The sequence below is a fragment of the Pristiophorus japonicus genome, chromosome 16 (assembly GCF_044704955.1).
Source record: "Pristiophorus japonicus isolate sPriJap1 chromosome 16, sPriJap1.hap1, whole genome shotgun sequence".
NCBI classification, from domain to species: Eukaryota; Metazoa; Chordata; class Chondrichthyes; family Pristiophoridae; genus Pristiophorus; species Pristiophorus japonicus.
Genome location: NC_091992.1, coordinates 134,563,760 through 134,578,474, shown reverse-complemented (window position 1 = coordinate 134,578,474; position 14,715 = coordinate 134,563,760). Strand labels below are relative to the sequence as shown.

General features: G+C 53.2%; 1 protein-coding gene across 1 annotated transcript in view; it reads left to right on the top strand.

The window, feature by feature from the left end:
• LOC139226234 (TOM1-like protein 1) overlaps positions 1-14,715 on the top strand; it is a 60,091-nt gene that overhangs the window by 13,261 nt on the left and 32,115 nt on the right. The window contains exons 2-5 of the mRNA XM_070856856.1: positions 3,502-3,586; positions 5,091-5,151; positions 6,558-6,707; positions 9,233-9,355. Of these exons, the coding sequence (XP_070712957.1) occupies positions 3,502-3,586; positions 5,091-5,151; positions 6,558-6,707; positions 9,233-9,355 (419 nt within the window). The remainder of the gene's footprint in view (positions 1-3,501; positions 3,587-5,090; positions 5,152-6,557; positions 6,708-9,232; positions 9,356-14,715) is intronic.

Genomic DNA, 14,715 nt, shown 5'->3' with positions numbered 1-14,715 from the left:
ACAAGTATTGAGGACACCCAGGGACGGAGCAGGGGGAGTGCAGCGTAGATTGACCAGAATGATTCCTGGACTCCAAGGGTTGAATCGCAATCTTTGGGAAGATGGAGGTCTACCTTGCCCCGGTCCTGGACCACGCCCAATTTGATGCTACTTAAGATTCCTTTCACCTGTGGTTTCATGAATGGAAGTCTCACTGGCCAACAGTGTCAGCCGTGGCTCAGGGTGCAGCACACTCTCTCCCACCTCAGAGTAAGAAGGTCGTGGGTTCAAGCCCCACTCCAGAGAGCCCAGAATCTACGCTGACACTCCAGTGCAGTACCGAGGGAGTGCTGCACTGTCGGAGGGGCAGTACCGAGGGAGAGCCGCACTGTCGGAGGGGCAGTACTGAGGGAGCGCCGCACTGTCGGAGGGGCAGTACTGAGGGAGCGCCGCACTGTCGGAGGGGCAGTACTGAGGGAGCGCAGCACTGTCGGAGGGGCAGTACTGAGGGAGCGCCGCACTGTCGGAGGGGCAGTACTGAGGGAGTGCCGCACTGTCGGAGGGGCGGTACTGAGGGAGCGCCGCACTGTCGGAGGGGCCATTATTTTGGATGGTCAGTTAAACCAAGACCCCATCTGCTCTCGGTGGATGTAAAAGAATCCATGGCGCTTTTGAAGAAGAGCAGGGGAGTTCTGGTGTCCTGGGGCAATATTTACCCCTCAGCTAACGTTACTTAAAAAAATTATTATTTTCATAATATGCCTTTGTACTTGCCAGTGACGCCCACATCGGACAATGAGTAACAAAACAAGTCCAGGCCTCTGAATCCTTGGTCCAGTCACATAACCAGCACACTCCCTTACCCATACATCACTGCTGTATCTTGTGTGCAGGTGTGTGTACGCGGGTGGGCGGGCGAGAGTGTGCGAGTCTTGGCAGAGTGCTTAATCCGCAATCTGCTGGGCTTTGCATTGAGGCTGGACATGACAGGAGTCCACATTGTGATGAAATATGCAACTAACGTTTTAAAAATTCTTATACAGGATGTGGGCGTCGCTGGCCAGGCCCAGCATTTATTGCCCATCCCTAATTGCCCCTTGAGAAGGTGGTGGTGAGCCGCCTTCTTGAACCGCTGCAGTCCGTGTGGTGAAGGTGCTCCCACAGTGCTGTTAGGGAGGGAGTTCCGGGATTGTGACCCAGCGACGATGAAGGAACGGCCGATATATTTCCCAGTCGGGATGGTGTGTGACTGGGAGGGGAACGTGGAGGTGGTGGTGTTCCCATGCGCCTGCTGCCCTCGTCCCTCGAGGCGGTGGAGGTCGGGGGTTTGGGAGGTTGCTGCCGAAGACATGAGCGTCTGTGGGATAAACACGACTGTAAATGAGAAGCGAAGGGGAGAGCGAGACTTTGGGTGACACGAGTTCTCCAGCGCGGTTGGGAGTTGGAGAGGGAGCTTGCGATTGCTCTGCGAGGGAGCGAGGGAGGTAGTTTGCAGTTCCTGAGGGGACAAGTGGTTCCCTCGGGTGATGCCAGTCGCGGTCAAAACACTCACGGATCAAATGTGAATTACTGGATCTTTGTTGTGAATTCAGCTGGGACTGCGAGACTGGTGCACGCATAATCCGAAATCCTTCATGTGAATTGTTGCATTTCTGCTCAGTGACTTGTTATGGGGGGGGGGGGGCAGGGGACAAAGGCGGGGAGGGGATGTGGGGTGCGGGGGGGGGAAGTGGGGTGGGGGGGGGCGGGGAGCCGGATTTTCTCCTGCCAGCGTGTCCGTGTAACTGCCGGCCTGACTCTCCCTGTTCTCCAGTTCCCAACTGTTTGTGTTTTGTGGTGTTACTGTGTGAGAGTATCTGTGACATTCCTGGATACTGAAATCTGCCTAGTCACATACACAGTGATTAACTCTCTGTCCCATCAAACACTCCCAGGGCAGGTACAGGGGGTTAGATACAGAGTAAAGCTCCCTCCACACTGTCCCATCAAACACTCCCAGGGCAGGTACAGCACGGGGTTAGATACAGAGTAAAGCTCCCTCTACACTGTCCCATCAAACACTCCCGGGGCAGGTACAGCATGGGTTAGATACAGAGTAAAGCTCCCTCTACACTGTCCCATCAAACACTCCCAGGGCAGGTACAGCACGGGGTTAGATACAGAGTAAAGCTCCCTCTACACTGTCCCATCAAACACTCCCAGTGCAGGTACAGGGGGTTAGATACAGAGTAAAGCTCCCTCTGCACTGTCCCATCAAACACTCCCAGGGCAGGCACAGGGGGTTAGATACAGAGTAAAGCTCCCTCTACACTGCCCCATCAAACACTCCCAGGGTGGGTACAGCACGGGTTAGATATAGAGTAAAGCTCCCTCTACACTGTCCCATCAAACACTCCCAGGGCAGGTACAGCACGGGTTAGATACAGAGTAAAGCTCCCTCTGCCCTGTCCCATCAAACACTCCCAGGGCAGGTACAGGGGGTTAGATACAGAGTAAAGCTCCCTCTACACTGTCCCATCAAACACTCCCAGGGTGGGTACAGCATGGGTTAGATACAGAGTAAAGCTCCCTCTACACTGTCCCATCAAACACTCCCAGGGCAGGTACAGCACGGGTTAGATACAGAGTAAAGCTCCCTCTACACTGTCCCATCAAACACTCCCAGGGCAGGTACAGCACGGGTTAGATACATAGTAAAGCTCCCTCTACACTGTCCCATCAAACACTCCCAGGGCAGGTACAGCACGGGGTTAGATACAGAGTAAAGCTCCCTCTACACTGTCCCATCAAACACCCCCAGGGCAGGTACAGCACGGGTTAGATACAGAGTAAAGCTCCCTCTACACTGTCCCATCAAACACTCCCAGGGCAGGTACAGGGGGTTAGATACAGAGTAAAGCTCCCTCTACACTGTCCCATCAAACACTCCCAGGGTGGGTACAGCACGGGTTAGATACAGAGTAAAGCTCCCTCTACACTGTCCCATCAAACACTCCCAGGGCAGGTACAGCACAGGGTTAGATACAGAGTAAAGCTCCCTCTACACTGTCCCATCAAACACTCCCAGGGCAGGTACAGGGGGTTAGATACAGAGTAAAGCTCCCTCTACACTGTCCCATCAAACACTCCCAGGGCATGCACAGGGGGTTAGATACAGAGTAAAGCTCCCTCTGCACTGTCCCATCAAACACTCCCAGGGCAGGTACATTGCTGTGTGCTGTGCTGTTACTGTGACCAACACGTCTACGGGCCTGTGAATGAGATTGCTGTTGATCAGCAGGTTTCCCATGCTGGGCCTCTGTTCAATAAGAGCTGAACTGGGATTGCCCCGACATTGTCCTGCTGTGGGACCTGCAAGCTGGTGAGAGCGAGAGAGAGGAGAGGCTTTAGTTCCTGTCGCTTATCCTGGCCTTGAGCCTGGGTCTGTGCACTGAAAGGCCAGTGTTGTTGTGAGCACTCCACCTGCTCACTCAGCCATTGTCGCTTTAGATGCTGAGTAACAGTGAAACCTTTGTTTTGCAGACAAAGCCACGATAGGAACACTGCAGGCTGCGGATTGGGGCCAGTTCAACCACATCTGTGACATTATCAACACCACTGAGGAGGGGTAAGTTCAGGGGGGAGGGAGGGAGGGAGACGGGGGAGGGGGAACGGAGAGGAGGGGGACAGAGAAAGGCTGGGTGGGGGGGGGTTGTTGGGAGAGGGAGGGGGAGCGGAGGGGGAGATGGGTACAGTGTGTGATTGGGGGGTAAGGGGATGGGGTATCGTGTATGATTGGGGGAGTACAGGCGATGGGGTACAGTGTGTGATTGTGGGGTAAGGGGATGGGGTACAGTGTGTGATTGTGGGGGATGGGGTACAGTGTGTGATTGTGGGGGATGGGGTACAGTGTGTGATTGGGGGGTACAGACGGTGGGGTACAGTGTGTGATTGGGGGGTAAGGGGACGGGGTATCGTGTATGATTGGGGGGTACAGGCGATGGGGTACAGTGTGAGATTGGGGGGTACAGACGGTGGGGTACAGTGTGGACCTGGATTTTATCCATCTGACCTTTGAGCCATGAATTGGCCTCGATCTCTTTCAGCAGTCGGGATGATTCAGGCTGATTGAAGGAGGTGGAATTTGGCTCATTAACCACACAAACAGGTGTTAGATTCCCCAGATATCTCCGGCCTTTCCCTCACCTTCCTGTATTATGCAGTAAACAGGAAATCTGATACTGATAATTACCTCATCGAGACTTTGAACCAGCAGAGAAATAAATGCCTGATGTGCAATAAATGTAATAATGCTACAATGCCAGGGTTCGAAGGCACTACGCTGGATGCAGGCAGGGTCAGGGGTCAGAGGTGGGCACGCTGAGTGCGGGCGGGGTCAGAGGTGGGCACGTTGAGTGCGGGCGGGGTCAGAGGTGGGCATACTGGATGTGGGCGAGGTCGGGGGTCAGGTGAGTGCGCTGTTGTGTTCCGGGGTCACAGGTCGGCGCTCCGGGGGTGGGCGGGGTCGAGGGGTCACCGGTCAGCACGCTGGGTGTGGGCAGGGTCCGGGGTCACAGGTCGGGGGCGGGGGTCACAGGTCGGCGCGCCGGGTGGGGCAGCTGATCTGGTGCTGGGCTGTGGAGAGCGGGCAGTCTCCAGGTTCACTCCCGGGCCTGTGCCGAACCGATGGATGGCAGCTGGTTTGGCCTCAGTTCCCCGGGTTAGGGCGACATCAGCCAGGGGTCCTGCCCCTGGTCACTGGTGTGCATACCCTGCCAGGAAGTGTGTCTGTGGGGATTGGGCTGGACTGTGCTGCCACCCACGGTACAATAGCCCGTTGACACGGCTCGTGTAAAGAGTGGCCCTGTGGCGAGGTGCCGGGGAACTGAGCCACAGCGCGGGAGCCAAAGGCTTCAGCACATCTTATTAAAAAAAATCAGCAAATTGTGACCCCAATGCTCATTGGTCCTACCAGCGCACCGACCTCTGACCCCACCCACACCCAGCTTGCTGACCTTTCAGTGGCTGTAACCGAGCTCCACGCTGCCATTGATTGGTGTGAGCGGGGTGTGGGGGGGAGTGCAGGGCAAGAGGGTGTCGCCAATTGTCAATGTTTGTTCCCTTGGTCCTAGGCCGAAAGATGCAGTTAAAGCATTAAAGAAAAGAATCGCAGGAAATCGGAACTACAAGGAGGTCAGCCTGACCCTATCTGTGAGTACGGGCTCCGTCACACCTGCCCCTCGCCCCCTCGCTCCCTCGCTCCCTCCTGGCACTTGTCCTCTCCGCTCTGGCCTTGCACAATCACCAGCTTTGATCACACAGCACAGCCCTCAGCACCTCCCTGTAAACACGATGGCGACCACCCAGGATCACGAACATCGACCCTCCCTATCTCTGTAACCTCCTCCGGCCCCATAACCCTCCCAGATCTCTGCGCTCCTCCAATTCTGGCCTCTTGAGCATCCCCGATTCTAATCGCTCCATCATTGGTGGCCGTGCCTTCAGCTGCCTGGGTCCTAAGTTCAGCCAATTTGCGCACAGCAAGCTCCCACAAATAGCAATGTGATAATGACCAGATAATTTGTTTTTAGTGATTTTAATTGAGGGATAAGTATTGGCCAGGACATCCTGGATAACTCCCCTGCTCTTCTTCAAAATAGTGCCGTGGGAACTTTTACGCCCACCTGAGAGGGCAGACAGGGCCTCGGTTTAATGTTTCATCCGAAAGACAGCACCTCCGACAGTACGACGCTCCCTCAGTACTGTCTCTCCGACAGTGCGGCGCTCCCTCAGTACTGTCTCTCCAACAGTGCGGCGCTCCCTCAGTACTGCCCCTCCGACAGTGCGGCACTCCTTCAGTACTGCCCCTCCGACAGTACGGCACTCCCTCAGTACTGCCCCTCCGACAGTGCGGCGCTCCCTCAGTACTGCCCCTCCGACAGTGCGGCGCTCCCTCAGTACTGCCCCTCCGACAGTGCGGGGCTCCCTCAGTACTGCCCCTCCGACAGTGCGGCGCTCCCTCAGTACTGTCTCTCCGACAGTGCAGCGCACTCTCAATACAGCCCCTCCGACAGTGCAGCACTCCCTCAGCACTGCACTGGGAGTATCAGCCTGGAATTTTGTGCTCGAGTCCCTGGAGTGGGACTTGAACCCACGATCTTCTGACTCCGAGGCGAGAGTGCTACCCACTGAACCACGATGGGACCTTGCTCACAAGAATAATGTGGGGGTTGGAGGGAGAGTGACCCGAACTCTGGTCTCACTCTGTGAGCAAGCCCTGTGGTAACTCTCAGTGCCCAGTGTGGGGGTGATGGGTTATTCTATGGAGATTGACAGATGCCCACAATCTGTGTCCTCTCATAACTGGAGTTAGTAAATTGGTGCAAGGGTTCCAGGACACAACCGGCCAATGGGAGGGCAATGGACTAAAACAATGAGAGACAGAGGGAGACACCCCCCCCCCCATTGGTACTGTGTCGCGGGGGGGGGAGTATTGATGGTGAACTGCTCCCTTTCTCCCGCCCGTCCTGCCGTGGGGGTGAAGGATCCCAGGCACTGATTCACTGGGTCCTGTGGGGGGTATGTGTTTTTTTGGCCAGCTTATCGAGTGCTGTATGAGGAACTGTGGTCCCAGCTTCCATTCGCTGATCGTCAGGAAGGACTTTGTCAAGGACGTGTTGGCCAAGGTGCTGAAACCCAAGTACAACCCGCCCATCGCCATCCAGAACCGCATCCTGTGCCTCATTCAGGTAAGGATCTCCAATCTCCATCGCTCCATCGTTGGCCCTGCCTTCTGTTGCCTGGGCCCCAAGCTCTGGAACTCCCTCCCTAAACCTCTCCACCTCTCTCCCCTCCTTTATGACGCTCCTTAAAACCTGCCTCTTTGTCCAGGCTTTTGTTCACCTGCCCCAATATCTCCTTATGTGGCTCGGGGTCAAATTTTGTTTGATAATCGCTCCTGTGAGGCACCTTGGGACATTTTAGTTTGTTCAAGGCGCAATATAAATGTAAGTTGTTGTTGACATGCAAAAAATATGGTTTTACACAGAATGTACGGCCTAGAAACCGCGCATTGGGCCCACCGCTCCATGCCGGGGTTTATGCTCCACACCAGCCCCCTCCCACCCCTCTCCATCTCACCCCATCACCATATCCTTCTATTCCTTTCTCCCTCATGGGTTTATCCAGCTTCCCTTTAAATGCATCGATACTATTCACCTCAACCCCTCCCTTTGGCAGCGAGTTCCACATTCTCACCACTCTCTGGGTAAAAAAAGACTTGCATTTATATAGCGCCTTTTACAACCACCGGACGTCCCAAAGCGCTTTACAGACAATGAAGTACTTTTGGAGTGCAGTCACTGTTGTAATGTGGGAATCGCAGCAGCCAATTTGCGCACAGCAAGCTCCCACACACAGCAATGTGATAATGACCAGATAATCTGTTTTTGTTATGTTGATTGAGGGATAAAATATTGGCCAGGACATCGGGGATAACTCCCCTGCTCTTCGAAATAATGCCATGGGATCTTTTACGTCCACCTGAGAGAGCAGGGCTTCGGTTTAACATCTCATTCAAAAAAGGGCCCCTCCAACAGTGCGGCACTCCCTCAGTACTGCTCCTCCGACAGTGCGGCGCTCCCTCAGTACTGCTCCCCCGACAGTGCGGCGCTCCCTCAGTACTGCTCCTCCGACAGTGTGGCGCTCCCTCAGTACTGCCCCTCCGACAGTGCGGCGCTCCCTCAGTACTACCCTTCCGACAGTGCGGCACTCCCTCAGTACTACCCCTCCGACAGTGCGGCACTCCCTCAGTACTACCCCTCCGACAGTGCGGCGCTCCCTCAGTACTGCCCCTCCGACAGTGCGGCGCTCCCTCAGTACTGCCCCTCCGACAGTGCGGCGCTCCCTCAGTACTACCCTTCCGACAGTGCGGCACTCCCTCAGTACTACCCCTCCGACAGTGCGGCACTCCCTCAGTACTGCACTGGGAGTGTCAGCCTGGATTTTTGTGCTCAAGGCCCTGGAGTGAGACTTGAACCCACGACCTTGTGACGCAGATACACACAGGTTTGTCCTGAATTCCCTGTTGGGTTTATCAGTGACTGTCTGATATTTATGGCCCGAGTTCTGGTCTCCCCCACAAGTGGAAACATCTTCTCTGAGCCGACTCTTATCAAACCCTTTCATAATCTTAAACACCTCGATCAGCTCACCCCTCAGCCTTCTCTGTTCGAGAGTAAAGTGCTCTCGAACAGTCTGTTCAATCCTTCTTTATAGCTATATCCTCTCAGTTCTGACATCATCCTAGTGAACTTTCTCTGGGGCATGTATATCCGGTTTATAATGCAGAGACCAGAACTGTTCCCAGCATTCCAAGTGTGGTCTAACCAGGCTCATACACCAGTTTAACATAACTTCTCTGCTTTTCAATTCTATCCCTCTGGAAATGTACCCCAGAGCTTGGTTTGCTTTTTATGGCCCTATTAACCTGCGTTGCTGCTTGTAGTGATCTATTGTACCCTTAGATCCCTCTGTTCCCCTGCCCCAGGTCTGGTCATCAGAGTGTGGGGTAGGGGACAGAGTGAGCAGGTGCTGGATGGGTATTAAACTTGTCACCCTATGATTGATGCCAGCTTCACTTACCATCCTGCTGTTTGAGAAACACCACTCTGATCTCTTTTCAAAAAAGAGAATGAGAAAACATTGTCAAATTTCCTTGCCCACGTTTTAATTTCCCTTCCCTCCTGGCGGCACCAACAGTCAGCAGTCAACCTTTGGTCTCTGGGTCACAGGTCGGGGCGGTGGGAGGGGGGTGGGGGCGAGGGGGAAAGGTTGGGGTGGGGAGCGAGGGTGGAGTGGGGGGGGAGGTCGGGGGGGGGGGGCGAGGGGGGGGTGTCGGGGCGAGGGGGAGGGAGGGCGGAGGGGGAAGGGCGGAGGGAGGGGGAGGTTAGGAGAAGGGGAGGTCGGGGTGAGGTCGGGGCGAGGGTGGGAGGTCGGGGCGAGGGTGGGAGGTCGAGGCGAGGGGGAGAGATCGGGGCGAGGGTGGGAGGTCGGGGCGAGGGTGGAAGGTCGGGGTGAGGTGAGGGAGCGAGGTCGGGGTGAGGGCCGTTGAAGGGGGGGTCGGGGCCAGTGGGGAGGTCGGGGTGAGGGGGGAGGGCGGGGGATGGGGGGGTCGGAGGGGGGGGGAGGGCGGGTCAAGGGGCGAGGAAGGATGAGTAAGGGTAGTGTGGCCACAGACCCGTCCTCACACCTCTCCCCCCATTGTGTGCCGCAGTCCTGGGCGACCACGTACCAGGGCCCGATCGATGTGAGCGATGTGCAGGAGCTGTACACGGAGATGGAACGGAAAGGGTTAATGTTCCCTCCTGCTGCGGAATCCACTGGTGCCAGGAAAAACGTGAGTGAGACCAGCATGGGTTTGTAAAGGGTCATGTGTGATGAACCTAGTTGCATCCTTTGCGAAGGTCACTAACGCGGTGGGCAGGGCAGGGTCTGTGGGTGTTGTTTATCGGGACTTCCAGAAGGCATTAGATAAGGTTCCACACGGGAGGCTTAGTAAAATTGCAAGTACGTGGAATTGGAGGCGACCTCTTGGCATGGGTCGGGAATTGGTTGGAAGGTAGGAGACGGGGAGTGGGGATAATGGTCAATCACCCCCACAATGGTTTTTGGTCCGTGTGGCCCCGTTAACAAGCTGTGCATGCGCGGTTTCTCAGTTTATAAGCCAGCCTACCAGCTGCAGGGATCCCTGGAGCACTGCGCGGCTTAACGGGCGCGCTGATATAACGATATACTCAATGGAGTTCAGAAGAATGAGAGGTGATCTTCTTGTAACATTTAAGATAATGAGGGGCTCGACAAGGTGGATGCAGAGAGGATATTTCCACTCATAGGGGAAACTAAAACTAGGGGACATAGTCTCAGAATAAGGGGCTGCCCATTTAAAACTGAGGTGAGGAGAAATTTCTTCTCTCAGAGGGTTGTAAATCTGAGGAATTCTCTGTTCCAGAGAGCTGTGGAGGCTGGGTTATTGAATATATTTAAGGTGAAGATAGACAGATTTTTGAGTGATAAGGGAGTAAAGGGTTATGGGGAGCGGGCAGGGAAGTGGAGCTGAGTCCATGATCAGATCGGCCAGGATCTTATTGAATGGCGGAGCAGGCTCGAGGGGCCAAATGGCCGACTCCTGCTCCTAGTTCTTATGTTCTGACTCATGGTGACCCCCAGGGACCTGTACTGGAATTGGGGTTTTAATTATATTTACAAATGACTGAGATGAAGGGATAGAGAGCCATATATGGATATTTGCTGAGGACGCTATGTGAGGTGACACAGTGAGTCGTGTAGATGCGAGAGTGGGTTACCAGGGGACGTTGATAGATCCAGTGCGTGGGCATAACTGTGGCAGAGGGAGTTCAACACGGGAAAGTGTGAGGTCATCCACTTTGGACCCGGGAAAGAGGTTATAATATAGAGACATAGAGAAGATGTTTGCACTTCTGGGCGAGGCCAAAAACTAGGGGCCAGTCAGTCACTGATAAATCCAATGGGGAATTCAGGAGAAACTTCTTTACCCAGAGAGCGGTGAGAATGTGGAACTCGCTGCCACAGGGAGGGGTTGAGGTGAATAGTATCGATGTATTTAAGGGGAAGCTGGATAAACACGGGGGAGAAGGGAATAGAAGGATATGGTGATGGGGTGAGATGGACAGGGGTGGGAGGGGGCTGGTGTGGAGCATAGACCCCGGCACGGAGCGGTGGGCCCAATGGCCTGTTTCTGGGCTGTACGGTCGGTGTAACACTTCCCACTGCCGCTGGGAAACAATCCCACACAGTTATTTAAACACAAGACGGGTCAGCCTAGGTTTTCCGATTTATTTTTAAATAGGAACAGGGGGAGTCCATTCAGTCTCTCAGGCCTTGTCCCCCATTCAATGAGATCATGGCTGGTCTGTACCTCATCTCCACTCACCCTCTGTGTCCCATATCCCTTGATACCCTTACCCAACAAAAACCTGTTGCTCGCCCTCCCCAACCCACATTCCCACGCCCCAACAGGTCAGACAGCTGACCTAGAATCCTACCGCACGGCAGGAGGCCATTGGGCCCATTGAGCCTGTGCCGGCTCTGTGACAGAGCGATCCAATCAGTCCCACTCCCCGCCCTTTCCCCACAGCCCAGCACATTTCCCTTTCCAGTATTGATCCAATTCCCGTTTGAAAGTTACGATTGAATCTGCTCCCACCGCCCTTTCAGGCAGCGCGTTCCCGATCACAACAGCTCATTGCGTAAAAGAATGTTTCCTACTGTCGCCTCTGGTTCTTTTGCCAATGACCTTAAATCTGTGTCCTTTGGTTACCGACCCTCCCACCGCTGGAAACCGTTTCTTATTTGGGGTCGGAGAGAGAGAGAGAGAGAGAGAGAGAGAGAGAGAGAGCTGGGGTCGGAGAGAGAGAGAGAGAGAGAGAGAGAGAGAGAAAAAGCTGGGGTCGCAGAGAGAGAGAGAGAGAGAAAGAAAGCGAAAGAGAAGGGGAGAGAGAGAGAGCGAGCTGGGGTCAGAGAGAGAGCGAGCTGGGGTCGGAGAGAGAGAGAGAGCTGGGGTCAGAGAGAGAGCAAGAGAGCTGGGGTCAGAGAGAGAGAGAGAAAGAGAAGGGGAGAGAGAGAGAGAGAGAGAGCGAGCTGGGGTCAGAGAGAGAGAGAGAGAGAGAGAGAGAGAGCGAGCGAGCTGGGGTCGGAGAAAGAGAGAGCGAGCTGGGGTCAGAGAGAGAGCAAGAGAGCTGGGGTCAGAGAGAGAGAGAGAAAGAGAAGGGGAGAGAGAGAGAGAGAGAGAGCGAGCTGGGGTCGGAGAGAGAGAGAGAGAGAGCGAGCTGGGGTCGGAGAGAGAGAGAGAGAGAGAGAGAGAGAGAGAGAGAAAGGGAAGGGGAGAGAGAGAGAGAGCGAGCTGGGGTCGGAGAGAGAGAGAGAAAGCTGGGGTCGGAGAGAGAGAGAGAGAGAGACAGAGCTGGGGTCGGAGAAAGACAGGGAGATTTTTTTATTCTTTCCTGGGATGTGGGTATCACTGGCAAGGCCGGCATTTATTGCCCGTCCCTAATTGCCCCTTGAGAAGGTGGTGGTGAGCCGCCTTCTTGAACCGCTGCAGTCCGTGTGGTGAAGGTGCTCCCACAGTGCTGTTAGGGAGGGAGTTCCAGGATTGTGACCCAGCGACGATGAAGGAACGGCCGATATATTTCCCAGTCAGGATGGTGTGTGACTGGGAGGGGAACGTGGAGATGGTGGTGTTCCCATGCACCTGCTGCCCTTGTCCCTCGAGGTGGTAGAGGTCGTGGGTTTGGGAGATCACAGTCTCAGGATAAGGGGTTGGCCATTTAGGACTGAGATGAGGAGAAATTTCTTCCCTCAGAGGGAGGTGAATCTCTGGAATTGTTCAGCCCAGAGGAGGCTCAGCCATTGAGTATATTCATGGCAGAGATCAATAGATTTTTGGATAGGGCTGGAACCGATGTCCTAGGCGGAGTGCTTGCTAGTGCTGTTGGGGAGGGTTTAAACTAAAAAGTCAGGGGGATGGGAATCTATGCAGGGAGACAGAGGGAACTAAAAAGGGGGCAGAAACAAAAGGTAGGAAGGAGAAAAGCAAGAGTGGAGGGCCAAGAAATCAAGGGCAGAAATCAAAAAGGGCCACATCACAACATAATTCAAAAAGGACAAAGAGTGTTAAAAAAAACAAGTCTGAAGGCTGTGTCTCAACGCGAGGAGCATTCGTAATAAGGTGGATGAATTGACTGCGCAGATAGCTGTTAACGGGTATGATGTAATGGGGATTATGGAGACATGGCTCCAGAGTAACCAAGGCTAGGAACTCAACATCCAGGGGTATTCAATATTCAGGAAGGACAGACAGGAAGGAAAAGGAGGTGGGGTAGCGTTACTGGTTAAAGAAGAGATTAACGCAATAGTGAGGAAGGACATTAGCGTGGATGATATGGAATCTATATGGGTAGAGCTGCGAAACACCAAAGGGCAGAAAACGTTAGTGGGAGTTGTGTACAGACCACCAAACAGTAGTAGGGAGGTTGGGGATGGCATCAAACAGGAAATTAGGGACGTGTGCAATAAGGGTACAGCAGTTATCATGGGTGACTTTAATATACATATAGATTGGGCTAACCAAACTGGTAGCAATACTGTGGAGGAGGATTTCCTGGAGTGTATAAGGGATGGTTTTCTAGACCAATATGTCGAGGAACCAACTAGAGGGCTGGCCATCCTAGACTGGGTGATGTGTAATGAGAGAGGATTAATTAGCAATCTGGTCGTGTGGGGCCCCATGGGGAAGAGTGACCATAATATGGTAGAATTCTTCATTAAGATGGAGAGTGACACAATTAATTCAGAGACTAGGGTCCTGAACTTAAGGAAAGGTAACTTCGATGGTATGAGACGTGAATTGGCTAGAATAGACTGGAGAATGATACTTAAAGGGTTGACGGTGGTTAGGCAATGGCAGACATTTAAAGATCACATTGATGAACTACAACAATTGTACATCCCTGTGTGGCGTAAGAATAAAAAAGGGAAGGTGGCTCAATCGTGGCTAACCAGGGAAATTAGGGAAAGTGTTAAATCCAAGGAAGAGGCATATAAATTGGCCAGAAAAAGCAGCAAACCTGAGGACTGTGAGAAATTTAGAATTCAGCAGAGGAGGACAAAGGGTTTAATTAGGAGGGGGAAAATAGAATATGAGAGTAAGCTTGCAGGGAACATAAAAACTGACTGCAAAAGCTTCTATAGATATGTGAAGAGAAAAAGATTAGTGAAGACAAATGTAGGTCCCTTGCAGTCAGAATCAGGTGAATTCATAATGGGGAACAAGGAAATGGCAGACCAATTGAACAAATACTTGGGTTCTGTCTTCACTAAGGAAGACACGAATAACCTCCCGAAAATACTAGGGGACCGAGAGTCAAGTCAGGAAATGGTGTTAGGGAAATTGAAGGGACTGAAGGCAGATAAATCCCCGGGGCCTGATAGTCTGCATCCCAGAGTACTTAAGGAAGTGACCCTAGAACTAGTGGATGCATTGGTGATCATTTTCCAACAGTCTATAGACTCTGGGTCAGTTCCTATGGACTGGAGGGTAGCTAATGTAACCCCACTTTTTAAAAAAGGGGGGAGAGAGAAAACAGGGAATTATAGACCGGTTAGCCTGACATCAGTAGTGGGGAAAATGCTGGAATCAATTATTAAATGCATTTGGAAAGCAGTGACAGGATCGGTCCAAGTCAGCATGGATTTATGAAAGGGAAATCATGCTTGACAAATCTTCTAGAATTTTTTGAGGATGTAACTAGTAGAGTGGATAAGGGAGAACCAGTGGATGTGGTGTATTTGGACTTTCAAAAAGCTTTTGACAAGGTCCCACACAAGAGATTAGTGAGCAAAATTAAGGCACATGGTATTGCGGGTAATGTATTGACGTGGATAGAGAACTGGTTGGCAGACAGGAAGCAAAGAGTGGGAATAAATGGGTCCTTTTCAGAATGGCAGGCAGTGACTAGTGGGGTGCCGCAGGGTTCAGAGCTGGGACCCCAGCTATTTGCAATATACATTAATGATTTAGACAAAGGAATTGAGTGTAATATCTCCAAGTTTGCAGATGACACTAAACTGGGTGGCGGTGTGAGCTGTGAGGAGGATGCTAAGAGGCTGCAGGGGGACTTGGACAGGTTAGGTGAGTGGGCAAATGCATGGCAGATGCAG